The sequence below is a fragment of the Octopus bimaculoides genome, chromosome 2 (assembly GCF_046866305.1).
Source record: "Octopus bimaculoides isolate indiv1 chromosome 2, ASM4686630v1, whole genome shotgun sequence".
NCBI classification, from domain to species: Eukaryota; Metazoa; Mollusca; class Cephalopoda; order Octopoda; family Octopodidae; genus Octopus; species Octopus bimaculoides.
Genome location: NC_142929.1, coordinates 79097585 through 79112284, shown reverse-complemented (window position 1 = coordinate 79112284; position 14700 = coordinate 79097585). Strand labels below are relative to the sequence as shown.

Genomic DNA, 14700 nt, shown 5'->3' with positions numbered 1-14700 from the left:
ATAGTTAGGGAGAGAGGGAAGAAAGTATCTTAAAAACTGGATCTCTGACCAAAATGCTTGCGACAGAGTAAGGTCCGCCAAAGACACCCAAGGTGCTAGGCAGTGGCAGTAAAAACTTGGTGTCTCATATAGTGGGTTATGGTGGTATTTGAACTCAGAGCACAAAGCTCTAGAACAAATATTGCAAGGCATTTAGTGTGACATTCTTACAAGTCACTAAAGTGGTGAGCTGGCAGAATCATTAGCACATCAGGACAAAATGTTTAATGGCATTTCATCCATCCTTACGTTCTGAGTTCAAATTCCTCTCAGGTTGATTTTGCCTTTCATTTTTACGGAATCAATAAAATAAATACCAGCTGAGTACTGGGGTTGTTGTAATTGACTTCCCCTTCCCTTCAAAAACTGCTGTCCCTGTGCCAACATTTGTAACCATTCTTAGAAACCACTGAATTAGTTTACTACTTTTTTATTGACCTTGAAGCGATGAAAGACAAAGATCATGAAGCATTTTGTCTGATTCTCTAAGTAGTGCTGCCACTGTCATTAATGGCAACTTTGTAGATTCAGTTAAAATATTTGTTAGTGTTTGTACTGACATTTGCTGTTCTGAATTCAAATTCTTCCAAAGTCAACTTCTTTTATTCCTTTTAAGGTCAATAGATAAGCACCAGTCCAGGACAGTGGTTTGTAAGAATGTTGGACCAGATGCCTTGCATCTGTATTTTTAAGTATGTAGAAAAATACTCTTGTACTGGCTCAAAACTACTTCTCTATGTGCTCAGAAATTCTCTTATACTTACTCAAGAAGAAATCCTTAATTCACAAGGATTTTCCCTCTTTTTCTATTCAATTTCAGATGGAACCAAACTCAAAGAGCTGAAAGAATTGAGCGAAAATTTGGCAGAGAAAATCAATAACCTTATTCCTGAACTAAGCCAAAGTAAATATTATTACCAATTCATTTTTGTATTTATTCATTGATCATACATTTTTACCTGATTGGCAACTCTTTCACTTCACACCTTTAATTAATGTCCTTTAATGTTTGTTGGCCAACCATTTCTTCATTCTTTTTCATCTTACTTTCTCTCTCTTTTACTCTCTCTCTCTCTCTTTCTCATCTTTCACTTTCTCAGTCGCTCTCTTCATCTACTACTGCTACTATCACTACTGCTACTGCTACTACTACTAGGGCGGTGGGCTGGGAGAATCGTTACAACATAGGTTTCAAATTTTGGCACAAGGCCAGTATTTTCGGGGCAGGGGGTAAGTCGATTACAACAACCCCAGTGCTCAACTGATACTTAGTTTATCAACCCTGAAAGGATGAATGGTAAAATCAACCTCAGTAGAGTTTGAACTCAGAATGTTAAGATGGATGAAATGCCGCTGAGCATTTTGCCTGGCATGCTAATGATTCTACCAGCTCACCACTTTAAGAATCATTACAATATTGAACTTTTTTTTTTATTTCTAAGAATCTTTACAATATAGGAAATAAAAAATGCCTTGTGGTATTTCTTCTTGGTCATTATGTTTTGAGTTGAAATCCTCCCAAGATCAGTTTTGCCTTTCGTTGTTTCAGAGTTGATAAAATACAGTACTAGTTTTATACTGGGGTCAATTTAATCATCTAATCCTTGAACATACACAAGAAAGCTTTTTTGTTTGACACTTTGGGTCTGCTAATTTATGGCCTGGACCAGTGCTTTATTTTATTTTATTTATTGGTCCCTGAAATGATAAAAGGTAAAGTTGCCCATGGTAGGATTTGAATTCAGACTACAGAGATCTAAAACAAATACTGCCAAACCTTTCATCTAACACTCTAATTAATGTTGTTGCTATCTTACTTTGCAGAAGGTGGGACAGGGAGGGTTTCTGAAAAGGTCAGGACTACTTTCCACCATGAACCAACCAAGAATTCTAAAATATAAAAGCATCTTTGTGGTTAAAAAACTTCTTTTCTTAATTATGTGGTCTCAGGTTCAGTCCCACTGTGCAGCAGATAATGGCTTCTGTTCAAGGCTGACCACGCCTGAGCCTATATAGAAAAATGGAAAATAGACATTAAATGATGATGATGATATATATAGGCACAAGAATGATTGCATGTTTGAGCTGTTTGCTTCCCAACCACATTGTTTCTGGTTCAGTCCTTCTACTTGACACCTTGGGCAAATTTCTTCTACTAAAGCCTTGGACTAACCAAGAAGCCTCTGTGTGTGTGTGTGTGTGTGTATGTGTTTCTTTACCTTCACATTTGCATGACAGTTGTAAATGGGTGTCACTATCATATGAGTGGTGTCATTCATTTCTAATCTTCTGTGTAAGCATGTCTGGCCATGGGGAAATATTACATTGCTTGGAAGTAGGTGGAGGCTGGCAATAGGAAGGGCATCTGCCCATAGAAAATCTGCCTCACTAAATTCTGTATAACCTATAGAAGCATGGAAAAGTGGATCCTTAAAATGATAATGATGATAACAGTAACACACACACACTTACACACATATACATTTTTTTTCTCTCAGGATTTATCAACCTTCATGAAAAAATGATAATTCTTGCAGACAAAGTGACTGCAGTGAAAGCTAAGGTAAGATGTCCTCTTATAAATATATTTCAGTTTTTTCCCTGGTGGGTAACAGTGATTTTTTTCCTAGAACTTTGTTGACCTACAAATTCAATCTACTGGATATGGAGAGTGAGTTGTTGTTTTTTTTCAGTTGTTTTTTCAAGATTCTTATAAAGCACATCATATTGAAAGAGATGTATTGTTGGTGGAGGGCATTTTGCTGATGATTGTTTAATTGACTAACTTGTTCACTAATAACAACAACAATAAGAAGAAGAATTGCTTCAAATTTTGGCATGAGGCCAGCAATTTTAGGGGTGGAGTCTAGTCAACTGCATCAACCCTAGTACTTGACTGGTACTTTATTTTATTGACCCTGAAAGAATGAAAGGCACAGTTGACCTTGGTAAGATTTGAACTCAGAACATAAAGAGCTGGTGAAATGTTGTCTAGCATTTTGTCCAATGCACTAGTGATTCTGCCAGCTATGAAACAAAACCAGAGCTTTCCTTATTGTAAAAATTAAACTCGCATTACTATTCTACATTTTTGAGATGAGGAATTATGTACATTATTTAAAATAAACAGATAGGTGTCCTCACCTTGTCTGTGGTAACAACAAAGTGAGGACACTTATCCATCCATTGTAAGTAATGAAATTCTCATCGTTCATCAATCCAAATACTTAGCACATCCTTTTGTAAATGTACGTTTGAGATTTTACTCTATTACTTGTTTCAGTAATTTGACTGTGGCCATGCTAGGGCACTGGCTTTAATCGAGCAAATCGATCCAAGGACTTATTCTTTGTAAGCTTAGTACTTATTGTATCGGTGTCTTTTGCCAAACCACTAAGTTACGGGGATGTAAACACACCAACATCGGTTGTCAAGCGATGGTGGGGGGGGGGACAAACACACACACACACATATATACGACAGGCTTCTTTCAGTTTCTGTCTACCAAATCCACTCACAAGGTTTTGGTCAGCCCGAGGCTATAATAGAAGACACTTGCCCAAGGTCTCATGCAGTGTGACTGAACCCAGAACCATGTGGTTGAGAAGCAAGCTTCTTACCACACAGCCAGTGTCTGGAGGTTTCCTTCGTTTTGCTGCAAATATTTGGATATTTTGATTAATATCTCTTCCCTGCTTTTCTCGAGAGAAACTTCCAAAGGACTGTACTCTCTTTTTTGAAATGAAATTATTTCTTAATGTTAAAGTAAAATATTTTTGATAAACAAAAAACTCATCAGTGTGTGTGTGTGTGTGTGTGTGTGTGTGCGTGTGTGTGCGTCTTTAGGAACGAAAGTTAAAAAGAAGAATTCAGGGGAGGTAATTCAGAATAAATCTTTACAGAGTTATTTTTCTTAATTCTTTCAAGCTTTTTCTTTTGCTTTAACTACTTTTATTGCTACGTGTGACATAGGCAATGAGAAACAACCACAAAATTCTTCGTGTTATTTAGATGCCTCTTTACGTTCTGAACTTAAATGTCTACATATCTTTTCACCGTTGAAAAGTCAATACAATAAGCACTAAGTACTCAGGTTAATTTAATTCATTGTTCTCCCTCCCATCTACCCCACGTTTCTGCCCTCATCTGTATGTTGGAAAACCATTCTTGTTGTTGTTACTATTTGAGATCGACTTTGCTTTTCATCCATTCGGGGATTGCTGAAATATGTACCAGCTGAACACTGAGGTCAATGCAATTGCCTAGCCTCCCTCCACCCAGAATTTCAGGCCTTACGCCTATTGTAGAAAAGATTATTGTTGTTACTGTTACTTTTATTGTATGCTATCTGTCATTCAAATTCCACCAAGGTCGATTTTGCATTTCATCCTTTCAGGGTCAATAAAGTACCAGTTGAACATTGAGGTGGATGTAATCAACTTACTTCCTCCCCCCGAAATCACTGGCCTTGTGCCAAAATTTGAAACCATATTTACCGCAAAGTTATAATGTTGTTTCATATTTTCTTCTCTCCTAGTCTCAGCAATACAGCAAGTTGAAACGAGAAAAAGTTGACAAAATTCAAGAAATCTTTGAACAACATCTTCCTGCCAGTGATTTCTATCTCCATGAAGATTTGGTATGTATACATTTGGAAAATTTGTAAAATTAGTTATATATCTAGCCCTCTACTCGTATTACCCTCCTCTGGCACAAAGCCACTTTTCTCAATGCTACTCCCTCAATTGAGGGGTCTTGTCTTGTAAATCATTTGGTGACCTCACTGATGCTAGTGTCATGTAAAAAGCACCCAATACACACTCTGTAAAGTGATTAGCATTAGGAAGGCCATCCAGCTGTAAAAACCATGCAAAAGCAGACAGTAGAACTTGGCATAGTCTTCTGACTTGCCAGCTCCTGTCAAACCATTAAACCTATGCCAGCATGGAAAATGGATGTTGTGCTCCAGCAAGGCCACAGTCAAATGACTGAAACAAAAAAAATATGAATGAAAGAGATGTGAGGCATAGGCATGGCTCTGAAGATTAAGTTTTCTTCCCAACCACATGGTTTTGTATTCAGGCACCTTGGGCAAGTGCATTCTACTATAGCGCTAGGCTGACCAAAGCCTTGTGAGTGGATTTGGTTGATTGAAACTGAAAAGATCTTGTCATATATGTATGTGTGTATGTATATATATGTATATATGTTTGTGCCTTCATGTCTTGGCTTTGCATGGTAGTTGTAAATGAGTGTCACTGTTATAGAAGCAGTGTTGTTTATTTCCTATATTTTGTGGAAACAAATATTAGTTGGCATCCAGCTACAAACATAGGGAAGTGACTATTAAAGTTGGCTGATGATCAGTTGTATGAGACTCTGAGTAACAGTTTGTAAAGATTTTCAATTTCAGTAAGACATTATTTAATCCACCCTTTGATAGTCAAATGTTATTTTCTTCCACCTTGTTTTACAACCATGTGTATGTGTGTGTGTGTGTACATGTTTTTTTTTTTTTCTAGGGTCTTGCACTGGCAGAGTTATTGTGGGCCACCCCTAGTCTCCCAAGGCATTCTCATTAAAGCAAATATTTAGTATCATCTGGAAAGCGAAATCGTCATGATACCTGTGCCCAGCATCGCCTTCCTGGCACTTGTGCTGGATGGCATGTGTAAAGACATTTGAGCGAGATCGTTGCCAGTGCTGCTGAACTGACTCCTGTGCAGGTGGCACATAAAATACACCATTTTGAGCGTGGCCGTTGCCAGTACCACCTGACTGGCCTTCGTGCTGGTGGCACGTAAAAGCACCCATTACACTCTCAGAGTGGTTGGTGTTAGGAAGGGCATCCAGCTGTAGAAACTCTGCCAAATCAGATTGGAGCCTGGTGTAGCCATCTGGTTTCACCAGTCCTCAGTCAAACCGTCCAACCCATGCTAGTATGGAAAGCGGACGTTAAAAGACGATGATGATGATGAAGAATTGTTTGGCTTTTGTTGTTATCTCTGTTTTTGTTTATTGTTGTTGTGCAGCTCTCCAAAATTGAGACGGCCAAAATGATGTGCCAGAATGGCAAGGAAAATTTGAGTAAACTCCAGATAAAACTGGAAGATATGAAGGGATCCTGTGAACAACTTACAGAAACTTTATCACAGAAAGAAAACCTATATCAAACGCAGAATCAAAAATTGGAAAAGCAATTAAATTTGTAGGTTTAAATTTTAACTTTATCTTTCAAAATTCTTCGTAGAAATATATTTTATTTTAAAATATTTTTCAGAATTTACTAATTCAGAGCCTTATACTTATCATTTTTTTTCTTTTTTTTTCCTTTTCTTTTTAAGATTTTTCAGAATTGTATCCTTGTCTAGATGTAACTTTATTGTTTTTGATACAAACCTGACTAAGGCCAACCCTGGTTCTCTGTTACAAAGTTCCTGTTTTTAATGTGATCTAAATTAAAACCTTCTATCAAAATTTCATGTGCCAAACACCAGCTTAACCCTTTTGTTACCATATTTCTGTTAACATAAACTATTTTTGTTTCAATTAATTTTGAAAATAATGAAGAATTTAGTAAAACAATTTCATTATTAATCTGGGGTTTAAGATATAAATTAATGTGAAATTTTGTGGAAGGTTTTATTTTAGATCACTTTAAAACAAGACATTTGGGCAGTCTCAGGCAGATTGGCATCAAAAGTTATTTGCATAAAGTCTTCATTATTTTCACATAACTGAAACAAACAGAATGTACCTCAACAGGAATATGTTAACAAAAGTGTTTTGGCAAATTGGCACAGACTGTCAAATAGACAACCTTGCATATTAGTTCTGGTTATCAGTGAACTGAGTTCAAATCCTGCTGAGGTCTAGTTTGCCTGTCACTCTTCTGAGGTTGATAAAGTACCAGTCAACTATTGGGGTTGATATAATCACCTTGCTCTTTCCTCTACATTTCTGGCGTGCTTGATTTAAAAACAGTTATATTTCAAGGCTAATGCTATTAGATTTTATCTCTGAAGCAAACAAAATTTTGGTCCTAAAACCTTCTTCTTTTGTTATATTTTCCACTCACCTTTGTCATGTTTACTTTATACATCACACTGTCTCCATTGTCATTTTTACCTTACATCCTACTGTCTCTGACTTAATACTCTCCACTTGCTCCATCTTTACACAGAAGTCAACAGCTGCATCAGATGTATGAATCATTCACAGGTGTCAGTTTACAAAAATATGACAAGAATTCTGTTCAAATTGAACTGAAAGCACCCCAAGATGGTGGTACATCTCTCCTTGTTACTTTCTTCTTCAAACAATCACAGAATGGTACCATGCTGGTGTCAGAGGTTCAGGTAAATCTCTTGTTGTTGTTAAAAAATGCAGGTACACAATCTCTTATCCAAAATTCCAAATGGAAATCATCTGCACTCCAATTCTAATGGAAGTCATTTGCACTCCAAAAATCATGTTTGCCATCAAACAAACTTAGACATTACACTAGTAATTTTATAATCTATCTTTATCTCACTTCATTTACCAGTTTATCATTATACAAATAAACTATAATATCATTTAAAGTATTTACTTACAACTCAAATGAACAATAAGGTGCATTACTTTCACTAGGGTGTGTTTACAGAACTTTGCTAGGTGTTTGGTATGTAGGTGTCTTGTTTAATCTGTATTTTTACATTATTCTTAGCTAGCCACTGATGTAATAATAATGAACTTATTGTATAATAGTGCTCAGGTGCACTACAACTCACCAGAAGAGGTTAAAAGAGAGGCTTATAAGTTGTTGCTTGACATATAGGTGCAGGTGTGTCTGTCTGGTAAGAAACTTGATTTTTGAATTGTGTATTGATATTTTTGATTGTAAAGGAAAAATTGTATTCGAGGGCTTGTTGGTCGGTGGGCGCTGACATCCCTCTCATCTTTATCATTATGTTTTCATTTCATCTCATTTTGTCTACGTCCAGCCCACAAGCTTCTTACTCTGTGCATGGTCTCCATGACCAATTTAATGAAATAAAGAAGCTTGCTTCTCAACCACATGGTTCCGGGTTCAGTCCCACTGTGTGGCACCTTGGCTAAGTGTCTTCTACTGTAGCCTCCGGCTGACCAAAGCTTTGTGAGTGGACTTGGTAGTCAGAAACTGAAAGGAGCCTGTCATATTATGTGTATGTGTGCTTGTTCCCCACCACTACTTGACAACTGGTGTTGGTGTGTTTATGTCTCTGTAACTTAGTGCTTCAGCAAAGGGGACGATAGAATAAGTGACAAGCTTTAAAAAAAAATAAGTATTGAGGTTGATTCATTCAACTAAAAATTCTTCAAGGCAGTGCCCCAGCATGGCTGCAGTCTAATGACTGAAACAAGTAAAAGATACAAGTAAAGTAAAGAAAGACAGGAATGAAAGCTATTTTCCTCAAAATTGTGGTTAGTTGGCAAAAGCATTCACATGCCCTGCTACTAGGCCAGGTGTATCAATATTCAGTAATAGTATTTCTATGGACTCAAAACTACAGTCAAGAAATATACAAATCAGAATTTTACTTTCAAAGTTGGTGGTAGGCTGGATGTAAGCGTATTCTTTGGAGTCAGGATTTATAACCAAGAATATACCGAATGAATATCGTGTATTTATCATTTCCAAAATCTGAAAAATTCTCGATTCCAAAACATGCTTGATCCCAAAGGTTTCAGATAAGATATTGGGTAGCTATATTACAATAGGACAATTTATAATGTATTCGATGTATGTGAACCTTTCAGATGAGATGACAAAGGACCGAGACACCTGGTGTCTTACTGTACTCCTCCACAGCAGAAGTGTTAAGACCACATCTCCTGATGAAGAGGATTGGTCTGCTAGTGTCACAGAAAAAGCACTTGTGTCAGTGCCATGTAAAAGCATTCATGCTGGTGCCACATTAAAAGCACCTAGACACGCATTGTAAAGTGGTTGGCATTAGGAAGGGTGTCCAGCTGTAGAAAGCAAGCCAAATCAGACTAGAACCTGGTGCAGCTCTCTGGCTTGCCAGTTCTGGTCAAACTGTCCAACCCATGCCAGCATGGAAAACAAACATTAAAGGATGATGATGATGATGATGTCTGAGTGCATGACCTTATTTATTTATTTCTCTGAACATCACTGAGCTACAATCAGTAATGTTGCCATAATTTCTCCAGTCAACAACTCTTCAGCTGGATTTGCACTATCAAAGACATGGAAAGTGAGTGATCCTTTACTTAAAAAATAAGTAAAGCTTAGTGACAGGAATAACATCTGGCTGAAAAACAAAGCTTTATGAATGCATTCATCTAACCCATGCTAGTATGGATTAAATATATGTAAATATGAACTATAATCTAATAATGAAGTTAACAATGACATAATTGATATGGCACCTGGGGAAGCTCTTAAGTCTCCTACTAACCCACCCTTATACAAATTTATACAGCAGACCCAAAATTGCTGCCCTACCATAAAAGTGTTACCCAGGGTGAACTAACTCCCATGCCCTCGCGCTCCACCTTAGCAATGCTAAAGATGAAGTTAAAGATTAACAAACTGGAAAATTATAACCTGTTCAATGAATTCATTTAGTTATTTTTGTTTTAAATGTCTAATTTTATTTCTTCTTGCCACAACAGGTGAACAATTCTGATGTTTATATAACTGATTGCATTGAACATGTTCAGAAAATCCAGAATTTACCCTCTTGTGTAAAGAACATCATAGATCGATGGCACTATTATTCCAGTTTGAAGGAACAGATCAATGATATTCAGAACAGGTAAAACTGCTTATTAACCATGATTTCCCTTCATTGCCCTAAAAACTCATCTTTATTCCCATTTCTTCTACATTGTGTAGACACTCTCCTGCACCTCATTTTTGTAATTTCATTGGCTGCTTTCTAAGCTTCTCCAACCACATGGTTCTGGGTTCAGTCCCACTGTATGGTACCTTGGGCAAGTGTCTTCTACTATAGCATCAGGTTAACCAAAGCCTTGTGAATGGATTTGGTAAAGGGAAACTGAAAGAAGCCCATCACATATATATGTGTATGTGTGTGTCTGTGTTTGTCCCCCCACCATTGCTTGACAATTGATGGTGTGTTTACATCTCTGTAACTTAGCAGTTTGGTAAAAGAAACCAATAGAATAAGTATTAGGCTTACAAAGAATAAGTCCTGAGGTCGATTTCTTTAAGGTGGTGCTCCAGCATGGCTGCAGTCAAATGACTGAAACAAGTAAAAGAATGAAAGAAAATATATATATTAAAGCTGAAAAAAATCTTTACAAACTGTTACTCAAGATTTCACGTTACCATTCGTTGGATAGTTGTGATCATACTAAAATGAAAATTGTGATGGTATTTATAATGTAATATGTGATCATATCATATATCATTTTTTATTTTGGTATGATCACAATTGTCTGATGAACGGTAACATGAAACTAAGTAACAGTTTATGAAGATTTTTTTTGGCTTTAATAAAATGTATATTACTCTACCTTTGGTATTTCAGTAATATATTTTTTCACCTTGTTTTGTATTTATGTGCTTATTTGTGTGTGTGTCTGTGTGTATACATATATGAAACACTTTATAAGCAATTTACTGTCTGTTCACTTTCACATTTTAAATAGTTTACTGTGTGTTTAGCCATCAGATGTCAGATATTCTATTTCTTTTTTACTTGATGCAGGTGTGGCTGTGTAGCTAAGACGTTTTTCTCCCAACTACATGGTCTTGTGTTCAGTGTCATTGTGTGGCACTGTCTTTTACCACAGCTCTGAGACAACTGGAGCCTTGTGAGTGAATTTGGTAGATGGAAAGTGAGAGAAGCCTGTTGTGTGTGTGTGTGTGTGTGTGAAGGTGTGTGTTTATGTCTCTTTGTCTTCTCTTTGCATTATAGTCATAAATGAGCACCACTGTCATTCATTCTCAATATTCTCTGGAAACATGTCTAGCCATGAGGAAATATTACCTTTCTTGGAAACAGGTGAGGGTTGGTGATAGCAAAGGCATCCAGCCATAGACAGTCAGCATCAATAAACTCTGTCCAATCCATGCAAACATAGAAAAGAGGACATGAATCTGACTAATTAAATCCCTCATGAATCTGGCTAATTAAATCCTTCATGAGAGTGATTTTTCCAGCATGGTTGCAGTCTGATGACAAAAGACAAAAGAATAAAGACTAAAAGAAGACATTCCCTCTCTCTTTAGTTCTTCTCTTCCTCCTTCTGCCTCTCTCTTATCATAAACTCCTTTTAAATCTCTGACTCATTTCTTCGTTATTTTTCCCTTTCCCCATCTCTTATCATTTACCTTCAATTCAGGCTTTGTAAACTTATTTTCATATTAGAAATAATAGCCAAGTGATCTCAAATCACACAGTCTACAACTTGAACCCTTTAGTATTCAGATTACTCTGTCGTATGTAATGCTTGTGGAGGCGCAATGGCCCAGTGGTTAGGGCAGCGGACTCACAGTCGTAGAATCGCGGTTTCGATTCCCAGACCTGGCGTTGTGAGTGTTTATTGAGCAAAAACACCTAAAGTTCCACGAGGCTTCGGCAGTGGATGGTGGCGAACCCTGCTGTACTTTTTCACCTCAACTTTCTCTCACTCTTTCTTCCTTTTTCTGTTGTACCTGTATTTCAAAGTGTCAGCCTTGTCACGCTGAATATCCCCGAGAACTACATTAAGGGTACACGTGTCTGTGGAGTGCTCAGCCACTTGCACGTTAATTTCATGAGCAGGCTGTTCCATTGATCGGATTGACTGGAACCCTCGACGTCGTAAGCGACGGAGTGCCAACAACAACATGTAATGCTTGATGTAATTTTTTGTTTTTAGAATGACATTTTAGGAAAGGTGTGAGAGGCCAGATCTGGCCAGTTTGAACATAAAGCAAGTTGAATATTTAGGCCAGATATGGTTGGATTAAATGCTAAAGGGTTAAAGAATAGATATATTGGAAGGTATGGTTCTTGTTTTATTGGATGATGATAAACATGATGATGATGATGTTTAAACTCTGGTTAAGCAGACCTATGTAACATAATGTGATTTGAAGGAAATTTGGCTGTTATTTCTAGAAGGTTAAACAACCTATGTACTCTTGTGTTATTATTTAAACTAACTCTGTACTTTCCCTGTTATTCTGATGTCTACTGTTTTTCTTTTTTTTTTTTTTGCTTTTGTTCCATTTTCTTTTTACATCCATTTTCCATGCTTGGATGAGTGAAGTGGATGATTTTATTGGATTGGTGAACTTGTTTTCATACCTGGATCAGTGATGGGATTTGGTTTCAGGGAACAAGGGGCACAGCAAGACCCATGATGCTGATATTGGACAAGAGGGGAGGCTAAATGCTATAAGCTCCCAACCTCCATAACCTGAAAAGTAGGGAAATATCACCACTGCCACCCCTCATTCCCTGCATACCCACCATTTCCATCATTGCTCTGGATGTCCTTCTTAACCACTCAAATAAGAGTGATCTACTTTTGAGTCAACCAGGCAAAGTGGAATGAGCAGAGTTATCTACTTTTGCTCTGAAACACAAAGACAACAGCTGTGGTAAAATTTAAATATATATTTATATCATAGTGTAAATATATATATATACAGCATGTATGAATGTTTGTGTATGCTTGTCTTGATATTGTGTGAGATTCGTGATTTGATTTGTCAGCATTAAACAAGTGATGTCTTTCATTTCCACTCTTTGAAAAACCTGCCTGGCCAACATTACTTTACTTGGAAAGGTTGGTGAGGGTTGTTGACAGGAAGGACATCCAGTTGTAGAAAATCTCTCAGTAAACCTTATCTGATACATGCAAGCTTGGGAAAGTGGGTGTTAAACAGATGATGATTGATCAATCACATTAATCTCATGCCTTGTTTATTGTTGTAATGTGTTGAGGCTTCTATTTTATTTAGACTTCCAGCTGATTGGATACAGCACTTAAACAGACTGCGTGTTATTGTTGGCAAGAATGCTAACATTATATGCACATTGCAGCTGTCATCTGCTGACCATCCAAATATTGCACTTCTTTCTGTGAGAAGTGGAGACGTGAAAATGAAGGGCAATATTGCGGTGAGTTTTTGTTGTTTTTTTAAATATTATTTGTTATAGATTTTACCTCATTTCAGAGTATGGGGTTGCTATGAATGTTTGTGTATCACAAAGTGACCAGGTCGAACTGCACATTTGTAACTAATTTGAGTAGTTGGTATGTGTAACTCACTCTTGTTGGTTCCATTGACAAGACACCTAACTTACTTCAGTCTATAGATAAGGTACTCAACTTCAGTCTATAGGTCAGAGACCCAACATATTTCATTCTATAAGTAAGCTGCCCAACTTAATTCAGTTTACAGGTAAGAGACCCAATTTACCTCAGTCTGTAGGCAAGATACCCAACTTACTTTGATCTGTAGGCAAATCACCCAACTTAGGTCTGTAGGTAAGATGCCCTGATTACTTCAATCTGTACATAAGAGACCTAACTTCATTCTCTAAGCAAGAACCCAGCTTCAGTTTGTAGGTAAGTCAATCCAACTGACTTCCAATCAATTCAGTTAGTTTTAAAGTGAAAGTGTTGGGCTGCTGCTCCTCCTCCTCCTCCTACCACCACCACAACTACCACTACCACTACTACTACTACTACTATAACAACACATCTCTGTATAACCACAGTCTCCTTTCCATTGCAGCCTACCAAAACGGATGCTTCTGTCAAAGAGTGGGTTGCATACCTTGAGGAATATTTTGGTCAGAACCGTCCTGTTGGAGTGTTCTAGAGCACTATCCATAAAGAAAACAGTTTTGGGTATATTCTTCCAAGGAATAGAATTGTTGCCTGCTTTAATTTCAAATGAATTTACCAAATTCTTCAATGAAATTTCCATTCCTGTTATTTGTTTTTTTTCTGGCTGTTGTCATTGCACTACATTTGCAAGAGAGTAAACAGTGTTGGTAATGTGAGCACTTCCTGTCTGTCTGCCTCTCTCTTTTTCAGTTTCTCTTTCATCCTCTCTCTCCCTCCTCTCTCTCTATCTATTTATCTATCTATCTACCCATCCATCTATCTATCTACCTACCTACTTACCTATCATTTGTTTATACTTATCTCCTTTTTATCTTCATTCTTCTTTCTTTTATACCAATCTCTCCTTTCCTTATTCTACTTCTCATTCATATTTCCACAACAGATAAAAACTGTATTACCCCACAGAAACTGCTTCATTCTGTTACTTATATATTACATGTAAACATATATCATCCCTTATCATAACAAATACAAGAAGAAACCAAGTGGCAATAAAATAAAACTATTTAAAATGTTATTTATATCTTGTTTGTTGATTTATTTGGTTCCAGCTTACAAGTCAATCCTTTTCTAATGGTGTCATCACTATCATTTTATTTATGTTACCCTTTTATGCAGGCATGGGTTAGTTGAGTCATTGTAATCTGTATTGGTTCCTATTCAGAGTTACTGCCCCCTAGGTTGGACGACCTCATCTCGCTAATGTTAAATTTTTGATCTGGTTTCTATGACAGACTGCTCTTCCTAATGCCAACCACTTTACAGGATGTACTGAGTGCTTTTTATCATGGTACC

General features: G+C 37.1%; 1 protein-coding gene across 7 annotated transcripts in view; it reads left to right on the top strand.

Moving 5' to 3' along the window:
• LOC106868412 (uncharacterized) overlaps nt 1–14422 on the top strand; it is a 148342-nt gene extending 133920 nt beyond the window's left edge. For all 7 annotated transcript variants that reach the window (XM_089347085.1, XM_089347083.1, XM_014913650.3 and 4 more), the window contains 8 exons: nt 860–943; nt 2538–2602; nt 4577–4678; nt 6072–6247; nt 7223–7397; nt 9703–9845; nt 13010–13169; nt 13790–14422. In XM_089347085.1, the coding sequence (XP_089203211.1) occupies nt 860–943; nt 2538–2602; nt 4577–4678; nt 6072–6247; nt 7223–7397; nt 9703–9845; nt 13010–13169; nt 13790–13876 (992 nt within the window). In that variant the 3' untranslated portion in view covers nt 13877–14422. The remainder of the gene's footprint in view (nt 1–859; nt 944–2537; nt 2603–4576; nt 4679–6071; nt 6248–7222; nt 7398–9702; nt 9846–13009; nt 13170–13789) is intronic.
• The last annotated feature ends 278 nt before the right edge of the window (nt 14423–14700 follow it).